The 14903-nt window shown below is 45.0% G+C and overlaps 1 protein-coding gene across 4 annotated transcripts in view; it reads right to left on the bottom strand.

The window, feature by feature from the left end:
* Positions 1-14262, bottom strand: part of LOC105689591 (LIM/homeobox protein Lhx3) — a 34599-nt gene extending 20337 nt beyond the window's left edge. The window contains exons 1-2 of one of the 4 annotated variants that reach the window (XM_012406731.4): positions 11754-14262; positions 5718-5774 (exon numbers count right to left, since the gene is read on the bottom strand). In XM_012406731.4, the coding sequence (XP_012262154.2) occupies positions 5718-5774; positions 11754-12036 (340 nt within the window). In that variant the 5' untranslated portion in view covers positions 12037-14262. The remainder of the gene's footprint in view (positions 1-5717; positions 5775-11753) is intronic. The other 3 variants (XM_020854397.3, XM_020854399.3, XM_020854398.3) reach the window with 3 other exon arrangements.
* Between the last annotated feature and the right edge of the window lie 641 nt (positions 14263-14903).

The following is a 14903-nucleotide window of genomic DNA, read 5'->3' on the forward strand; positions in this document are numbered from 1 at the left end:
TTATATACATATATATATATATATATATATATATATTCGGTGAAGAGGGATAGGAAGAGGTCATCGAGCGCGTCACTTGTCACATCCGGTTTCCCAGTGTTGTAAAACTGATAAAACCCGAGAACTGAAAATCGGAAAAAAAACAAAAAAAACGTAGGACTGCCTCGTTAATTTTTTCATCAGGCATAGAAGGATGCGACGAATTGATGAAAATGCAAATGTTAATTTTGCTAATGAAAAAAGCGAATGATTTTCAAACAACAATTTATAAACTTTATTTTCATTACATACAACCCTATAAAAATCGCTTTATACAACTACGTGTATGTATAAGACGACCTTCGTCATATACGTTACATAGGTTTACGTTTATATGTATATATATATACTTGTGCTTCGAAGCCGTATAATAAAAAGAAGAAGAAAAGAAAAAAACGTATAGAAAGTAGTGCACTATACGTAGGTACATGGCTATGATATACCGTACATCCTACGGTATATTATTATATACCCATAAACATGTATGAGCGGGAGGACGTGAATCACCTAAATTATGTGATCTATATAGGTAGCAGATGCACGATTTTTGAGATATGGATATAAAACACGTACGGGTATAGTTTATTCGTACTTTCGTGTACGATCAACTTGAAAAATTCATCGAACGCCGCTCGAACTCCTCAAAAGAGTCAAGTCACTGCAGTTCTGAAGACGATAAAATTGTAGGTTGTAAAGGTGGTCGCGAGACTGGCAAAAAGTCGCCTCAATTTTTCGAAATTTCCAAAATGCATTCAATCGAATTGTTCTTACGCTGATAAATTCGTGAGACAAAATCGAGAAGTAAAAATAACGAGGGCGAATTAAAATCGCGATTTCAGCGAGGGACGAATAAATTTAAAGAAAAAAAAAAGAAAAAAAAGGAAACCAAACGCAAATATTTACGCACACCCGTTGCGAATCGAACGGCGTACGTAATGTGGAAAGAAAGAAGACGCGGCGAGCCCAAGGGGGGGGGGGCTGCGGATATTGTTTGATCGTATTATTTCACCGCGTATGAATTTAAACACTAGCTGCCGTTTTATGTGATACGTAGTCGGCGGGCCCCCCCTTCGGACTTATTTTTGTTTGCCGCGATGATTATGGCGGGCCGAATCCCCGATCCCCATAGGTATACGCCGCGCGTGTAACGGGTACGATGATATAAATATGACGGGGCCGAGATCAATCCACGTTCACGGTATACGGAAAACTCAAAATGTTTATCCAAGCGGAATTCGCTGCCGCGCGCCGTTTGATAACCGCAATTCAAAATATGCGCCCGTTCCGAGTGTATATATGTATATGTATGTATGTACATATGATCATTTTTCAAGAGGCGACAACGAGCCCTTTGATGTCTTTTTTCTTTTTCTCTCTCTCTCTCTCTCGCTCTTTTTATTTCTGCACTATTATTTTGCTTTTTCTTCTATCTTTTCTTCATCATTTTTCCGCGTTTTTTTTTTTTTTCTTTTTTTTTTTTTCTCTCGCCAATTTTCTTTCGCATCACAACGGAACCAGAAAAAAGCTCCCTCGCGATTCAACCTGCAGTTTAAGAGCTCGAATTGAACTTCTGCAGGTTATCCGGCAAACTGTGAATTTGAAGAAATTTTAAATGAAGAAAGATTCTTTGTCATGCCGTTATCGAACGTTCTTTATATTCTCTCTTCTTTCAATCTGTCCTTCTTTCAATTTTGGAATCCGTCATTTTCCGCTTTTGTCTTAGACCGAATTTGGAGAAATCCACAACCGACGATTGCCGCCCAACAATCAATTTCCGAACGGGTAAAAAAATCGCAAAACGAATCCCTCAAAATAAATTAACTCCCGTCAACCGCGCTCAGAACATCCAGGAGGTACACCGCGATCCACAGACGAACGAGTTATGTAACCAAGCAAATATTTATTTACTCGCAATCGCAAATACATTCATCCGTCTCTGTGTACGTACACAATATCACATGTACACACGTGCGCAGATCGGCGTAGACCGAAGGAAGTCTCCGCGTGGTGGCTCGTGCTGCGGCGGCGGCGTCCGCCATCTGGTATGCTGTTACGGGGTAAAAATCGCTGGGGTTTCGCTTCGCCGCTGTACATATATATATATATATTCACATATATATATATATATCTATGTATTTCACGTACAGTGCGAAGGGTTAGTGAAAGTTGGAATGAAAACAGGGGTGTTTATCCGAGGGGACGAGGGCTATTAGCGATGGGATAAGTTTTTCCATTGTACTGATTTCCGCACTGCAGTGTATATATATATATATATATATATATATGTATATATGGGTATGTATATACATAGGAATATCACGTGCATCGTATACGTACATAACCCGCAGTTTGAGGATGTGTCAAAATTTGAATAGAATTTTTCCCAAACCGGTCAGTTTTTAGTTTTCAGTTTTTCCTGTTTTTCGTTTTATTGAAAACTTTTTTTTTGGTAAATCATAAAATTCCATCAGATCCATGAAGAAAAAAATTCACCTCAATAATACGCGTCTCAAATCACGTGCCCGCTCTCCGATCTGATTAAAATCGCGATATATATATATATATAGTTTTACGCGCAACGGAAACCATATCGTACACACGTACAGCATCTTCCCCAATACAATATAATCTCTCTCCGAATTTTCTCTCGGCCCCTTGGTTTAGGGTTATCGGAAGCCTCGCAAGATACGGGACCCCCCGTACAATACGCTTCTCCGTACAACGGAGAAAAATTTTCGATCGACGTGAAACGCGGACTTCGTTTTTTGGAAGAAGAAAAATATTCGCTCTCTTCGACGATGAGAAAAAGTCCCGAGAATCCGGTCTCGGCGGGGGCTCTGTGCTTTTTACCCACAGAGAACGCGTACGCGCGTACGGCTATACTATTCAGAAACGGTGTTACGGTGAAGCGGTTCTTCGTATCGGGGGTGGAATTTCGACGTTTGACGGCGCGTGGCGTATCGTCGTGGCTCGTGACCGGCAGGATGTTACGGTTTTGTCGCACTTTAACACCTATTTCAATGAACTCGACGAAACCACCTCCCATATAATTTCGTCTCACACCTATTTTTTGGATCACGCGTGTAACGCTTGCATTACGCTGACAGTTTTAATATCTCTCTATAGCTCGGACATCGGAGGCGTTACCGATTTTTGGGTTTCGCAGGATTAAACGGTTGCGGGGCAAAACAGAACGCCTCTCGACGACGTCCCGCGGAGATTGTTCATGGGAAAATAATGCGGACGGCTGATCGATATTAGCGGGGGATAAAAAATCGGCGACGACGACGACGAAGAAATCGAGTTGAAGTTTATCATTCGGAGTCGCTCCGAGGTTCCATTCATGGGGGGGTCGGTGGTTTCCGTACCTGCGATCTCCGCGATTCCGGGATTACGATATTACGAATACGTGTATATACGTATAGGTATGTGTGTATTTGGATTTTATGTTCGTGCGACGAATACCTGAATGTCCAGGTAAATAATATCGGGGAGTGGCACAATGCGGTACACAATGGGAAACGATCCCAAAATGAACTCGCGATTATTCCTAGGAATGAGGAGTAGCCTTCACAAAAGCCATCGACGATCGCCGGTCGTCTCTGTATACATACATACATACATATACTTTCATGCGCGTACAATGTACGACACGTTAATGTACCGGCGTTACATTATTCCTAGGTCTGTATATATTCACCGACGTTTCTATGGTTAAATGAGCGGTGATATGGTCAGCAACAAAACTGTCACCCATATATCAAGTGTCGTATTCATCTACCAAAAAGTTCATTATGCAGTGTACGTTTAACTGTAACGTCACGCATCGCGGCTAGCCGAGAATGAGGTACATTTAACGTTTACCTATACTTCCATGGAAAATCTATGACCCAATTCCCATGTAAACGATCAGGTATATACGTACGTACGTACGTATATGTATACATATATTCACATAAAATCACTCGATCGCCCCTGATCCACCACCGACGACGAATTATTCGTCAATCCGCGGAAAAAATGTCAACGAAATAAAACCAAAGAGAATAAAATGAAATAAAATCGAACGAAAAAAAAAAATAAACCGGACGAACGAAAGGAATGAAAGGAAGACGTCGCATGAAATTCTGAAAGGACGCGGAGAACCTGCACAGCCGGTCTTTCAACTTTACGACAAAACGTCGCCCTGATTCCTCTTTATTCAAGGACGTATAATACCCACGTACAGCTTCTGCAGCACGGTGCACAATTTTCCACCTACGTGTGTATATATATATGTATGTATATATGTATAATATACCCAAGTACACGTACGCTCACAATGCGCGGATAATACAGTGGAAAAACCCCCGTTGAAGGGTGGTAAAAGCAGAGACGAAACAGAAACAGCAGCAGCGGCAGCAGCAGCACTTTGACATACGACGCATGTGGTGCCAGGAGGAGCGAGCACCAGTTGTTGGGACATTTTCAATGGCCACGTGTCCGCGCCACGCGAGTCACGTGTACCCACGTGTGTCCCGACCGTAAAGAGTGAATTGTTCATTTTTCTGGATCGCGTCGAGCGGCGCGGCGCCGCGCCGCTTCGCCCGTCGAAAAGTTTCCCCGTATCGGTGAAAACTTCGGGCGACCGATCGAAACGCCCTCGGGACGATCGTCGCTGCCGAACGAAATATCTCGCAAGCGATCGAGAGAACTCTTTATTTTCGGTTTTGCATCATTTCGGGCTTCGAATTTTTCGGGGAATCGTCTCGGGGAAGTGACGAGAATCGCGGTGGAGTCGCGTATCCTTTGAGTCCTTGGAGAGGCGAAAGAAAAAAAAAAAAAAGAAAAAAAAAAGCGGGAAATAAACATCTGGATCAAAGAGCCCGTATCTCTCGATACTCTTTGAATATGTCCTTTAAACGAAACTGTAACCAGGATCCACCCTTTTATAAGCGGGTCCATTAAACGCGTTTGAAGATCCGCCACTCGATGAGTACCTATATATGTACATATATCTAAGCGTACTTGTACCGAGGGTCACGGATCGACCGATGTATATATATATATATATATATATATACACATACGTATACGTACTGCGCATAATACACTTTGGACAAACAACTTGAAAGTAACTTTTGGCTGGTGCTTGTGTACGGTATAAGGTGCGCAAGCGAGAACAATCGGTTTGATTGTACTTAAAATCGAGTACGGGATCGGTGGGGGTCGTGAACCGCGTGCACGTCGAGAGGTGATTATTTTAGATGAAAGCTCCTGGTGCCGGGCTGCAGTTGTCACGCAGCTTTGTGCGTACCGTTTTCCATGTATATAGGTATACCTATATCGGAGTGCAAAACATTTGGGCATATGGGTCCCGTGGAACACGTATCGGAAAGACTCGGGATCGAAATCACATTGAAGAGGTGAATTAGTACTCGAGATTTCACGTGGGGTTACCTTGAATGAAAATTTAAAGAACGCACGCGACGCTGTGTTGTACGATCCGCGTTTGTACGTTTTTCGCGCAACACTTTCTTTATCCGCTTTTCTTTCCCTATCTTCGTCATTTCTCTTTCCGCCGGTACTGAACGTGCGGCGTACGCACGTGACGGCGAGGCATATCGAGATCGCGTTCAACGAAATGCAAATAATAATTTCTGAAAGAAATAAATTATACTGTAATAAAGAAAACTCACTTTGCTCCTCGAACGGAGATGAACAACACCTTTCGATCGAAGCGCTTCGTTTTTTCTCTAAAACAAAGGTGAAATGTAACAAAATAAAAATGGCAAATAGAAAAAAAAAAAAAAAAAGAAATGGGAGATACAGTAGGGAAATAAAAATCAAAGAACGAGGCTTATTCTCCTGGGAATGAATGATTTCTTGTGCCGCAAGTTCTGAAAATACAAATTTTCGTGGAGAGCGAAAAATTTTGATTTCCGACTCTTTTTTTCTTTCGTTCTCCAAAGTTCGCCCAGTTTCGATTCGTCTCTTGACTTTTTTTTCGCATGTAACGCGACACGGTAAAAATCGAATACATTCAATTGCGTTATTTTAAATTCACGCATGTATTATATACATATATATATGTATATAAAATATATACATGAATAAAATATTTCACAATCAAACCTGCAAAGCTCCGTAATCTTATCAGCTTGAGCTACCACTTAACTGTTTACAAATAACGACCCAAAAGTTCAAGAGAATGGCCAAGGCCTCGCCGACTGTAACGCGCTTTGCAACATGCGTACATGCGAAACTACGGTGAAAAATTTACGAATTATCATCGGCAGAAAAATTACGAGAAATAGAAAAAAAAAAAAAACTAGCAGAAAGAAACGACGAAATTCGGTTAATGAACCGAACAATCTAAAGAAAGAAGAAAGAACAGAAGATTCGAGTCTCAAGACGAAGCGTAGATAATCCTATAAATTTGAGAATATATTCGAAAATGTACATAAAAAAAAAAACAAGAGGAAAAATTTATTTTCAACTCGTTTTCGCTTAAATATTCATAAAACATACCGCGCGCGCGCTTATTCGTAAATCTCCATTGAGAGGAAAAAATGCATATAAATATATCGAAGGGATTAAAGATGAGAGTGCTTGTAGATTAAAATTATCCAAGATTTGTCGCCACATAAAAAAGTCTGGCCGATAAAATGTTGTCGCATTTTCATATCGTTCGTAGATAGATGTATATTATTATGCGGTCTCTTAAAAACTGGTAAAACTGTCGCTGATTATCGAGTTACAGTTCAATGATTTGTAATTGCTGATTTTTTAATACAACACACGTAACACTCTCCAACATACGCGTACGCGAGTGTACGCGGAGATTAATCGCAATCGAGAACTTTATAACCGAAATAAAAAGAAACGAACGAGTGATCCAGAACTTCTTCTTTTTTTTTGTTTTTTCTTTGTTTTTTTTTCGCTATTTTCTCGCGACAATTTATTCGCCCGAAAGATCTTCATTCCGTTGCACAAATTAAAAAAACAATCGCGCGAATGCAAAAGAAATAGAATAGAAATTCTGTTTTTCGAATAGAGGAAAAAAGAAAAAAAGAGGAAAATCTCGCGAACCGATGGTCTTCGATTTTTCGCATACACACATAAATATTCGCGGGCAGTTTAGTTCCCATCAAGGAGTCCTTAATCCTTGATCCACGTTGATCAAGGGGCGGTATAACAAAGTGGATATAAAGGCAGCGTACGCGCAACAGAAACACAACGTGGTAACATAACCGATTATACGCATGTATATACGTTCGGCAAGCGCCCGGAGGGGGCGGAGGGATGTTTCGGGCGTCGCACGTGTGTCCCGCAGCGGTGGTAGGAGAGTTAACATTTCGGGGGATGCGGGAGTCGAGTGCCCTCTGCCAGTTAAACGGGAATACACCGCAGAGCCCACACTCTAGAACCTTGGGCAGCCCTCTCAGGTTTGCAACCCCGAGGCGCAAGGCTGTCGGCCGACTCTCGGAAACTTCCCATTCCCACGTAGCACGGGGATCACGGGGTAACAAGGTGTACGGGTATATATTTGTATTTTGGCTCTACGTAGATCATGCGGTGTGTGTGTGCGTGTGTGCCGAGTTACGCAAACTCCCGCGAACAACACCGACGAACGCCACGTTGAGCCAACAATTATTGTTACCATGTGCCAGGGCCTCGCCTATATCAACCCGAACTACCTACGTCACTTCGGTGTTGGCGTTTCCGATTACCTTCGCTAATTTAACGGACGCGCGCGTGTCACTCCCCGGAAAATCGTTCGGGATCGCGTATCCACGAGAGAATGTGGGAACTCGTCGTTGTCTCCGAATTTCATCGAAGATCCCGTCGTCCGCTCGTTCTTCGTTTCTTCGTTTCGCCCAGTCGACGAACTCCTTCTCTTCTCTTTTTTTTTTTTTACCTTCCACCGTCTCAATCGGCCGTGAAAACGGCGTAAAATTCTCACGTGTATCGAATGCGAGTCGTCGCGTTTGAAGAGAGTAAAAAAAGAGTAAAAAAAAAGAAAGAAAAAAAAAAAGAATTAGGTAAAAAAGGTCAGCTCGTCGATCACGCGGTGGGGTTCGCCTGTCAGGGTTGGTTGAGTGCCGCCGCGGGTCCGCAGGGTATATGAGAAAAAGAAGAAAATAATATTGGGCGGCGGAGGAATGAGGGGATGCAAAAAGAAACGGAAAGAATGGAGTGGAAAAAAAAAAAACAAAAAAAACAATGAAATAACAAGAGAAACAAACTTTAATACGATCAAACTCCGTGGGCGTATGTTACTGTACATCGCGCGCACGGTAGTACGGTAACTCGATACACGACGACGCGTGCCGCTGCGGCCGATGGGGTTTCCGCCTCCTCTGTACCCCTAAAACCCGCAAGGGTCCTTCTTCCTGCCGCTCATGCAGCCGGTTTATCGATATATATATCTATACCTATACGAATATAATATACGTTTACAATGCGTAATACAAAGTCGGTGAATTTTATAAAATTATTATCACCAGTTCACGTGTGATCGACTACCTTTCGGACGTTCTTTCCGATTGTCGATATCTGAGGAAAATCGTCCAAGTTTTCCGGAGCGAGGAAATGGGAAGCGTTCTTTATTCGAAGTCCGGAACTCGTTTGCTGCGGGAATCGCGTCGTTCGTTTCATTTTTTTTTTTTTTCCACTTTTTTTTTTTTCGTCGATTCCCGTTGGTCGAGCAATCAGAACTTCGCGGAGCGCGGAGTTCGGATCGTCTCGAAATTTATGGGAAATCATCGACGTTCGTCTAGCTTCGTTTTTAATTGTATTACAATTATGAGAATTTCAAACCCATAGCGGACATTTTCTATCGCTCTTCGATTGTACGATTCGACGAGTTTCTCCGCCTCTTGGGGGCCGTTAGTCTTCGGATTCTGCGAAATCATTTAGTCGGACGTTTATAAAAAGTTACGCACAGTTCCCTGCGAAACAAAGTTTATCAATTTCCTATAACGAATGTCCGACGAATTTTCTGCGGCAATGCGTCAAGACGGCTCGCGTTTCCCATAGGAGGGGAAAGTAAAAAAAAGAGACAGAAAAAAAACCGTCCAAATCGAGGGTCAGAAGGACGTGACAGGGAATCCTTTTTTTCCTCCAAAATCGAAAGATCCGAAGTTGGCCACAATTTTTGAGAATCTTATTTTCCAGAGTCGTTACGACGATCGGACTGACAAGAATAAAATAAGATAAAGGATCGGACGTAATGAGGAAAAGGGAGAGATAAAGGGGGTGGAGTTTTTCCTCGACGTTGCCGCGTTTCCTTGAATCGATCGGGGGAAATTCTCTCCACCCCTCGAAACCCACGAAAAGATTTCCGTTTGTCAAACCCGACGACTGGCGGACGTCATTCGGCGTTTGTTTTCTTCCTGCGCGACTTACGCCGACGGCGGAATATCATACACGCCTAGGCGAACACACCCTATAGACACGCGAGACGACGTCAGTGGCCTCTAAAAGAAAAAAAAGCAAAAAAGAAGAAAAGAAGAAGAGAAAAAAAGAAAAAATGCCGAAGAAAGGGCGTGTAGAATAAGAAAAGTTTGAGGGACGGAGAAAAAGGGGGTGAATAAAATGGCGTTTTTGGTTAGCCTGTGCGTTCGTTGGAGTTAGGTTCGAAGGGTGACGGGAAATACGCGAATATTCCGAGAGTCCCGGAGGCGTGACCGATCGGAAAAAAAAAAAAAAGGAAAAGATCTGCGATACGGAGGTGCGGACGGGGAAGAGGATTAGGGAAAACCTTAACCCGACTTACGCCGGTCGTGAGGCGTTGGGGGGGGGGGGGGGGTGCTCTCCACTTGTCGCGGAGAGAAAATTTTAGCTTGCATCATTTTTCGGGAGAAAAAATTACCGGGCTCGGAAGAAAAAAAAAAGGACGAACGCGCCGCCGGTTACCGGGATCCTCTGCGACGAGGTGGAAAAACAAAAAATATGAATCGGCGGTATAACGAGTCGGCACGCGCGTTGTCCCGCTTTATTTCCGTACGTACGGTTGCTCGTTTGCTCGCGTTTTCCCAACTCGTCGTACAGTCGCACCCGAAGCAATATCACGTATTGATTGCCACCCTCCGCCGGCCCTTCGAACACATTACATGATTAAACCCATCCCCCCCCCCCCGCTCTCGCCCCGTACAAATGGTGGCGAGACCAGCCGGACGAACGGAAGAACGGACGGACGGACGGACGGACGGCTTTACAGCACTTACCTTATTAAAATATCCTTCGAACGCACCTAACACTTCGACCGTTATAGGACATCGGCGATATTCTAATTCTAAAACAAGCTTCACCCCGCACGCGGGGTGTGAAAATTACAATGTCCTCGAACGGCCGGCGAGACCGATCGTCTCCGTTCTCGAATGTGAGATAATATTTCGATAAAAAATTTTATCGATAGTTTACCGAGCGGATAATTTATTGGATTTGAAATTGATCGATGGGAATAAACCGAGAAAGAAAAAAAAAAAAAAAGAAAAAAAAAAAGGAACAAATAAAAGAGCGCGAGAAAGTCTCGTCGATTTCTCGCTTGCCGAAGTATCTCCGCGGGGATGAAATTTAGCGGGATGAAATTAATGACGAAGATATACGACGATTGGCGTAGTTCGCTCGTGTAATGAGCCGTTGATTGCTGGTACATCGTAGGGCGTCGTCGGTTATGAAAATCGGAGAATTTCATTCGTTCGGTGTCGGTGACGCGCCGTTGCACGAGGCGCCCGAATCGGCGGACGGATATTAACCTGGTTAGGAGGATTCGGGATTTGGGCTCGAGCAGACCAAACGGCGACTGAATAATTAACGAAACCACCCGACCTTGTTCCATTCTCTGAGATTGAGCCACGCCACCGTTACTACCGCCGGCGAATGCTCCGAGGGATTAATAAGTCAGACGCTTTCCAAACTTCTGCTGGATAAGCTTCCATCCCCCTCCCCTTCTCCTCCCTCCCCCAACCTTATATGCAGGTGTGTAGTAGGATTCGCCGGTATCTCGTGTAACCTTCCCGTGAAGGAACGTGCCAACTGAATCGGACGAGAAACTAAATTATTAAATAGCTTCCGCTACAATCTGTTGCATGCATTTCTCTCCCTCCTCCTCCCCCTCCCCCCCCCCCTCCCCCGTCCCCCCGATACAGTGTGTTCTCCGCGATACGGGAGAATCGTCCGCGGGAAATTTGCGAAATGAATTTTTTCCTCACGTCGAGAAAAAAAAACAAAAAAAACCCGACGGAATGAAAATAACGAAACTATCGAAAAATTATCGCTCGCCGCGTCCGATTGCGAGAAAATTACAGATATATGTATCACGGTAGGCCGTCGTTTTTATTAATCTAATCGATCGTTTCGATCGTTAGCTGGGTCTTATCGACGATACATGAACGCTAGTCGAATCGACGACGATGACGACGACGACGACGACGACGACGACGACGACGACGATGATAATCGTCGCAATTCAAACCCAAACTGATAAAAATCTCGGAGCTTGATAATGACCGTACAGGTATGCGATACATACACGCCGCGAGATTGAACTGCTCCCGTCTTATCTGAAGAGAGTCGATTAGTGGCGCAGTGGGACAATAACTGGAAATACCTTGCAGACGCCGCGTTCTCCGTTGGCGGTAAAAAAAAAAAAAATTAATGAATGAAAAAAAGAGAAAAAAAAACGAAAAAAAAGTCTCATCCGAACGTTTCGCAATGGAAATTCTTACCTTCCAAATTCTTATTTCTCGCCAACAGAGCCAGGAGAACGTCCGGATTCGGTGGGGCGTCCGATGAGAGATCGTTGGCATCGTGATGTCCCGTCGCTTGCAACGACGATCCAACGGGGTTACCGGGAACGGCGCCGAGGGGAGGAGGAGGAGGTCGCGGCATCATCGGTGGGGGACCGGTTCCGATCGGTACCAACGGCAAACCACCCCCGACACCGACGGGGTGAAGGGCCGGGTGATGATTCACCGTACCCTGCTGGACCTGCTGGACCGCCGCCGACATCGAGAGATCGACACCGCCGAGCAGCACGGGACGACAACCCCCGCTACCCACGCCGCTCGGTACCGCGGGGAGAATTCCGCCGCCTCCCGGCAGCGGAGCGTACGGCAGATACAGCTCCAGGCTTGGATAGTCTCCTCTTCGAAGCTTCGGGGAAAATTTGTTAGTTTTTGTTTTTGTTTTTTTTTTTTCTTTTTTTTCCCAACGGGTCGTTTCCGAGTAGTTCAACTTCCGGAAATATTCCCGCTGAACGGAGTCCGGCCGTAATCGTCTGCGGCAGATGAAACACCGGGGATTCGACGGTGTTGCTCGAACAACGTCTCGTTCATGCGACTCAGACGTACGTTCCAGGGGTGAAATTCTTCGCGTTCGAAACCGAGGGTAGGAAGATCATTCGATCCTGCGATCAGAGCCATTCGCCGTACCGGTTTTATTCGTGGACGCTTCGCGAACGCTTCGTCTTTCGAAAATCCGAAGGCGATGAAAGCGCGAAAGAGCTTTTTTTTTTTTTTTTTTAAATACAGTACCGACTGTTTTTTTTTTTTTTTTTCTTTTTTCCGTTTCGTTTGTCACACTCACGTAATTTAGACTCGACGATCTAGGCGATGGAGCGATGAAATTGGTCAGTTTTTTTTTCACCGTTTTACTCGTTTATCAATTTTTTTTTAAATATTTCTTCCGCTTCGACCCCGCAAATTTTAGAAGACCTCCGAAAAACGCGCACCGCACACGAACGTCCCTTGTATTATTCAGAAACCTTCGTTCGATTATTTATTATCAAAATCCGAACGAACGAAAAGCAAAGTAAAAAAACTCGCGCGCATATCATCGAATTTATTCAGTGAAGAGGTAACCGACGGTCGCCAGGATAATGGACGTAATTATCTGCAAAGTGTTCGTGGGGTGGCGGATGAGGATTAGCCGATTTCGACACCGGGAAGACCAGGACCCGGAAGTACCGGTCCGCAGCTCGAGTCGATCTCTGGACGGAGAACATCGTTCGCTTTCTTATTTTCTAGACGTTTTTCCTTACACCGCCGCTAACGGATCGGTCGATTCAACCGACGTTAGTCCACTCCGACGCCATGTCAACGGCGACGTTTTTCTCGGGGGGCGGGGAAAAAAAAAAAACCAACGAAGCGATTCCTCGAACCGCAACCGACGTAGCTTTTCGTTGACGTTTCGTTGAAAAAAATTCGTAAAAAAAGCTCTTTTTTTTTTTTCGTCGGACGACGAGCAGTCGGAGCGATAACGACGACGACGAATGCGTAGAGTTTGTGGGCACCGCACCGCAATAACCGCACTGGGAAAACGACACTGGAACTACTCCGTTACACCACTGACAATGACCACGAAGCACCTCGACCTGGAGTAAACAGGGTCGCGTCCGAGCGGGCTGCAAGCCGGCCACACACTCAATCGTTACCGAACTCGTGTTATTATCCGTCGTTCGATTCGGCTCTTCAGATTCGCTGAGGGAAACTTTTTTTTTTTGTTGTTTTTCTTTTTTTTTCGTTGTTGTTTTTTTTTTTTATTATCCAAGTCACCAAAGTACCGCGCGGCTACCGACTGCCACCGGCGGGCTGCCCACTGGCTATACACCCGCTGCTGCTACTCGTTGTTTCTTATCGCCGCAGCACGAACAACCGACGTTTTATCTCGACCATGACCTTGGACACGTCTTTCAAAGCGACAGACAATCCGTAATGCTAGTGCCACCGCTACCGCTGCACAAACGCCACATTTTCCAGTAACACTGTCGACCGAATTATCGAGAGGAAAAGTGAAAAGAAAAGCAAAAAAAAAAAGAAAAACCGAGTGGAAAGAAACCGGGACGAAATTGCCGAGCCGCGGACTTCGAAGAGTTCGCGGTTTATCCTTCACCGAAGGGGTGGTTTGGAATAGTGTTGTTTTTTTTTAATTATTTTTTTTCTTTTTTTTTGAAAATTGGAAACGGAGCACCCGACGGAACGGACCGACCGAACTTTATCGGTGGTATCGTCGCTACGCCGGAGTAGTCCGAACTGCGTTACGCCCCCGAATCGCGGGCGATGTCCGAAGTTCCGGTTTCTGTACGGAGGTGCGATTTAATTAGCGGACACACGTTCGCAGCGGTAGGGAGAACTGAGCGGCGCTGAGACGATCCGATGCAGGTGGAAACGCGGGGGTAACGTCGAGCGGCGGGGCGTCGCGACGCAACGCGGACGAAGTGGGTGTGGAGTTATGGAACTCCGGGTTTGCGGCAATATACCGCGTTCGTTCGTTCATTCCGCGTTATAAGCCCCCCCTTCCCCCGTCGTCGTCCTCCCGCGCGCTGCTCAAGGAATCGGCGAACATCCAACCCGCGGGTAAATATGTACCACGTGACACGCCTGCGCCCCAAATACGACTCTATACCTACCCTCCGCCACGGCGAAGGGTGCAGAAGATACGCCAAATTCGATGACCCCGCGCCGAGCCGACGCTACGCTGTAACGGGGGCGAACCCCGTAGGATTTTACTTTTGTCGGGATATTCGCTACTCTCAAATTTACCCGAGGAAGGACGGAAAACGGATTTCGTTTCGAGAAAAAAAAAGAAAAGAAAGTACCTATTTTTTCCAAAAATTTTTCAGTCAAATTTCAATGAGATCTGTTCTGTTTTTTTTTTTGTTTTTTTACCGGACATCGATCTCGATCGGAGGGTTGAAATATTTTTCCGTCGAAGTACCCGCGGGTTCAATTCCCGCGAATCGGAGTAAATGAAAATCCATCCCTGTACAAAAATATCGAAGTTTACTAATAAAGACTGATGGTCAATAATGGCGGCGCTGGGTCGGCCGCAACATGATTCGGTCGCTTTTGCCGTCCCTCCGGTTCCTCCCGTTCGCC

Source organism: Athalia rosae, chromosome 7, assembly GCF_917208135.1.
Source record: "Athalia rosae chromosome 7, iyAthRosa1.1, whole genome shotgun sequence".
Taxonomy (NCBI): Eukaryota; Metazoa; Arthropoda; class Insecta; order Hymenoptera; family Athaliidae; genus Athalia; species Athalia rosae.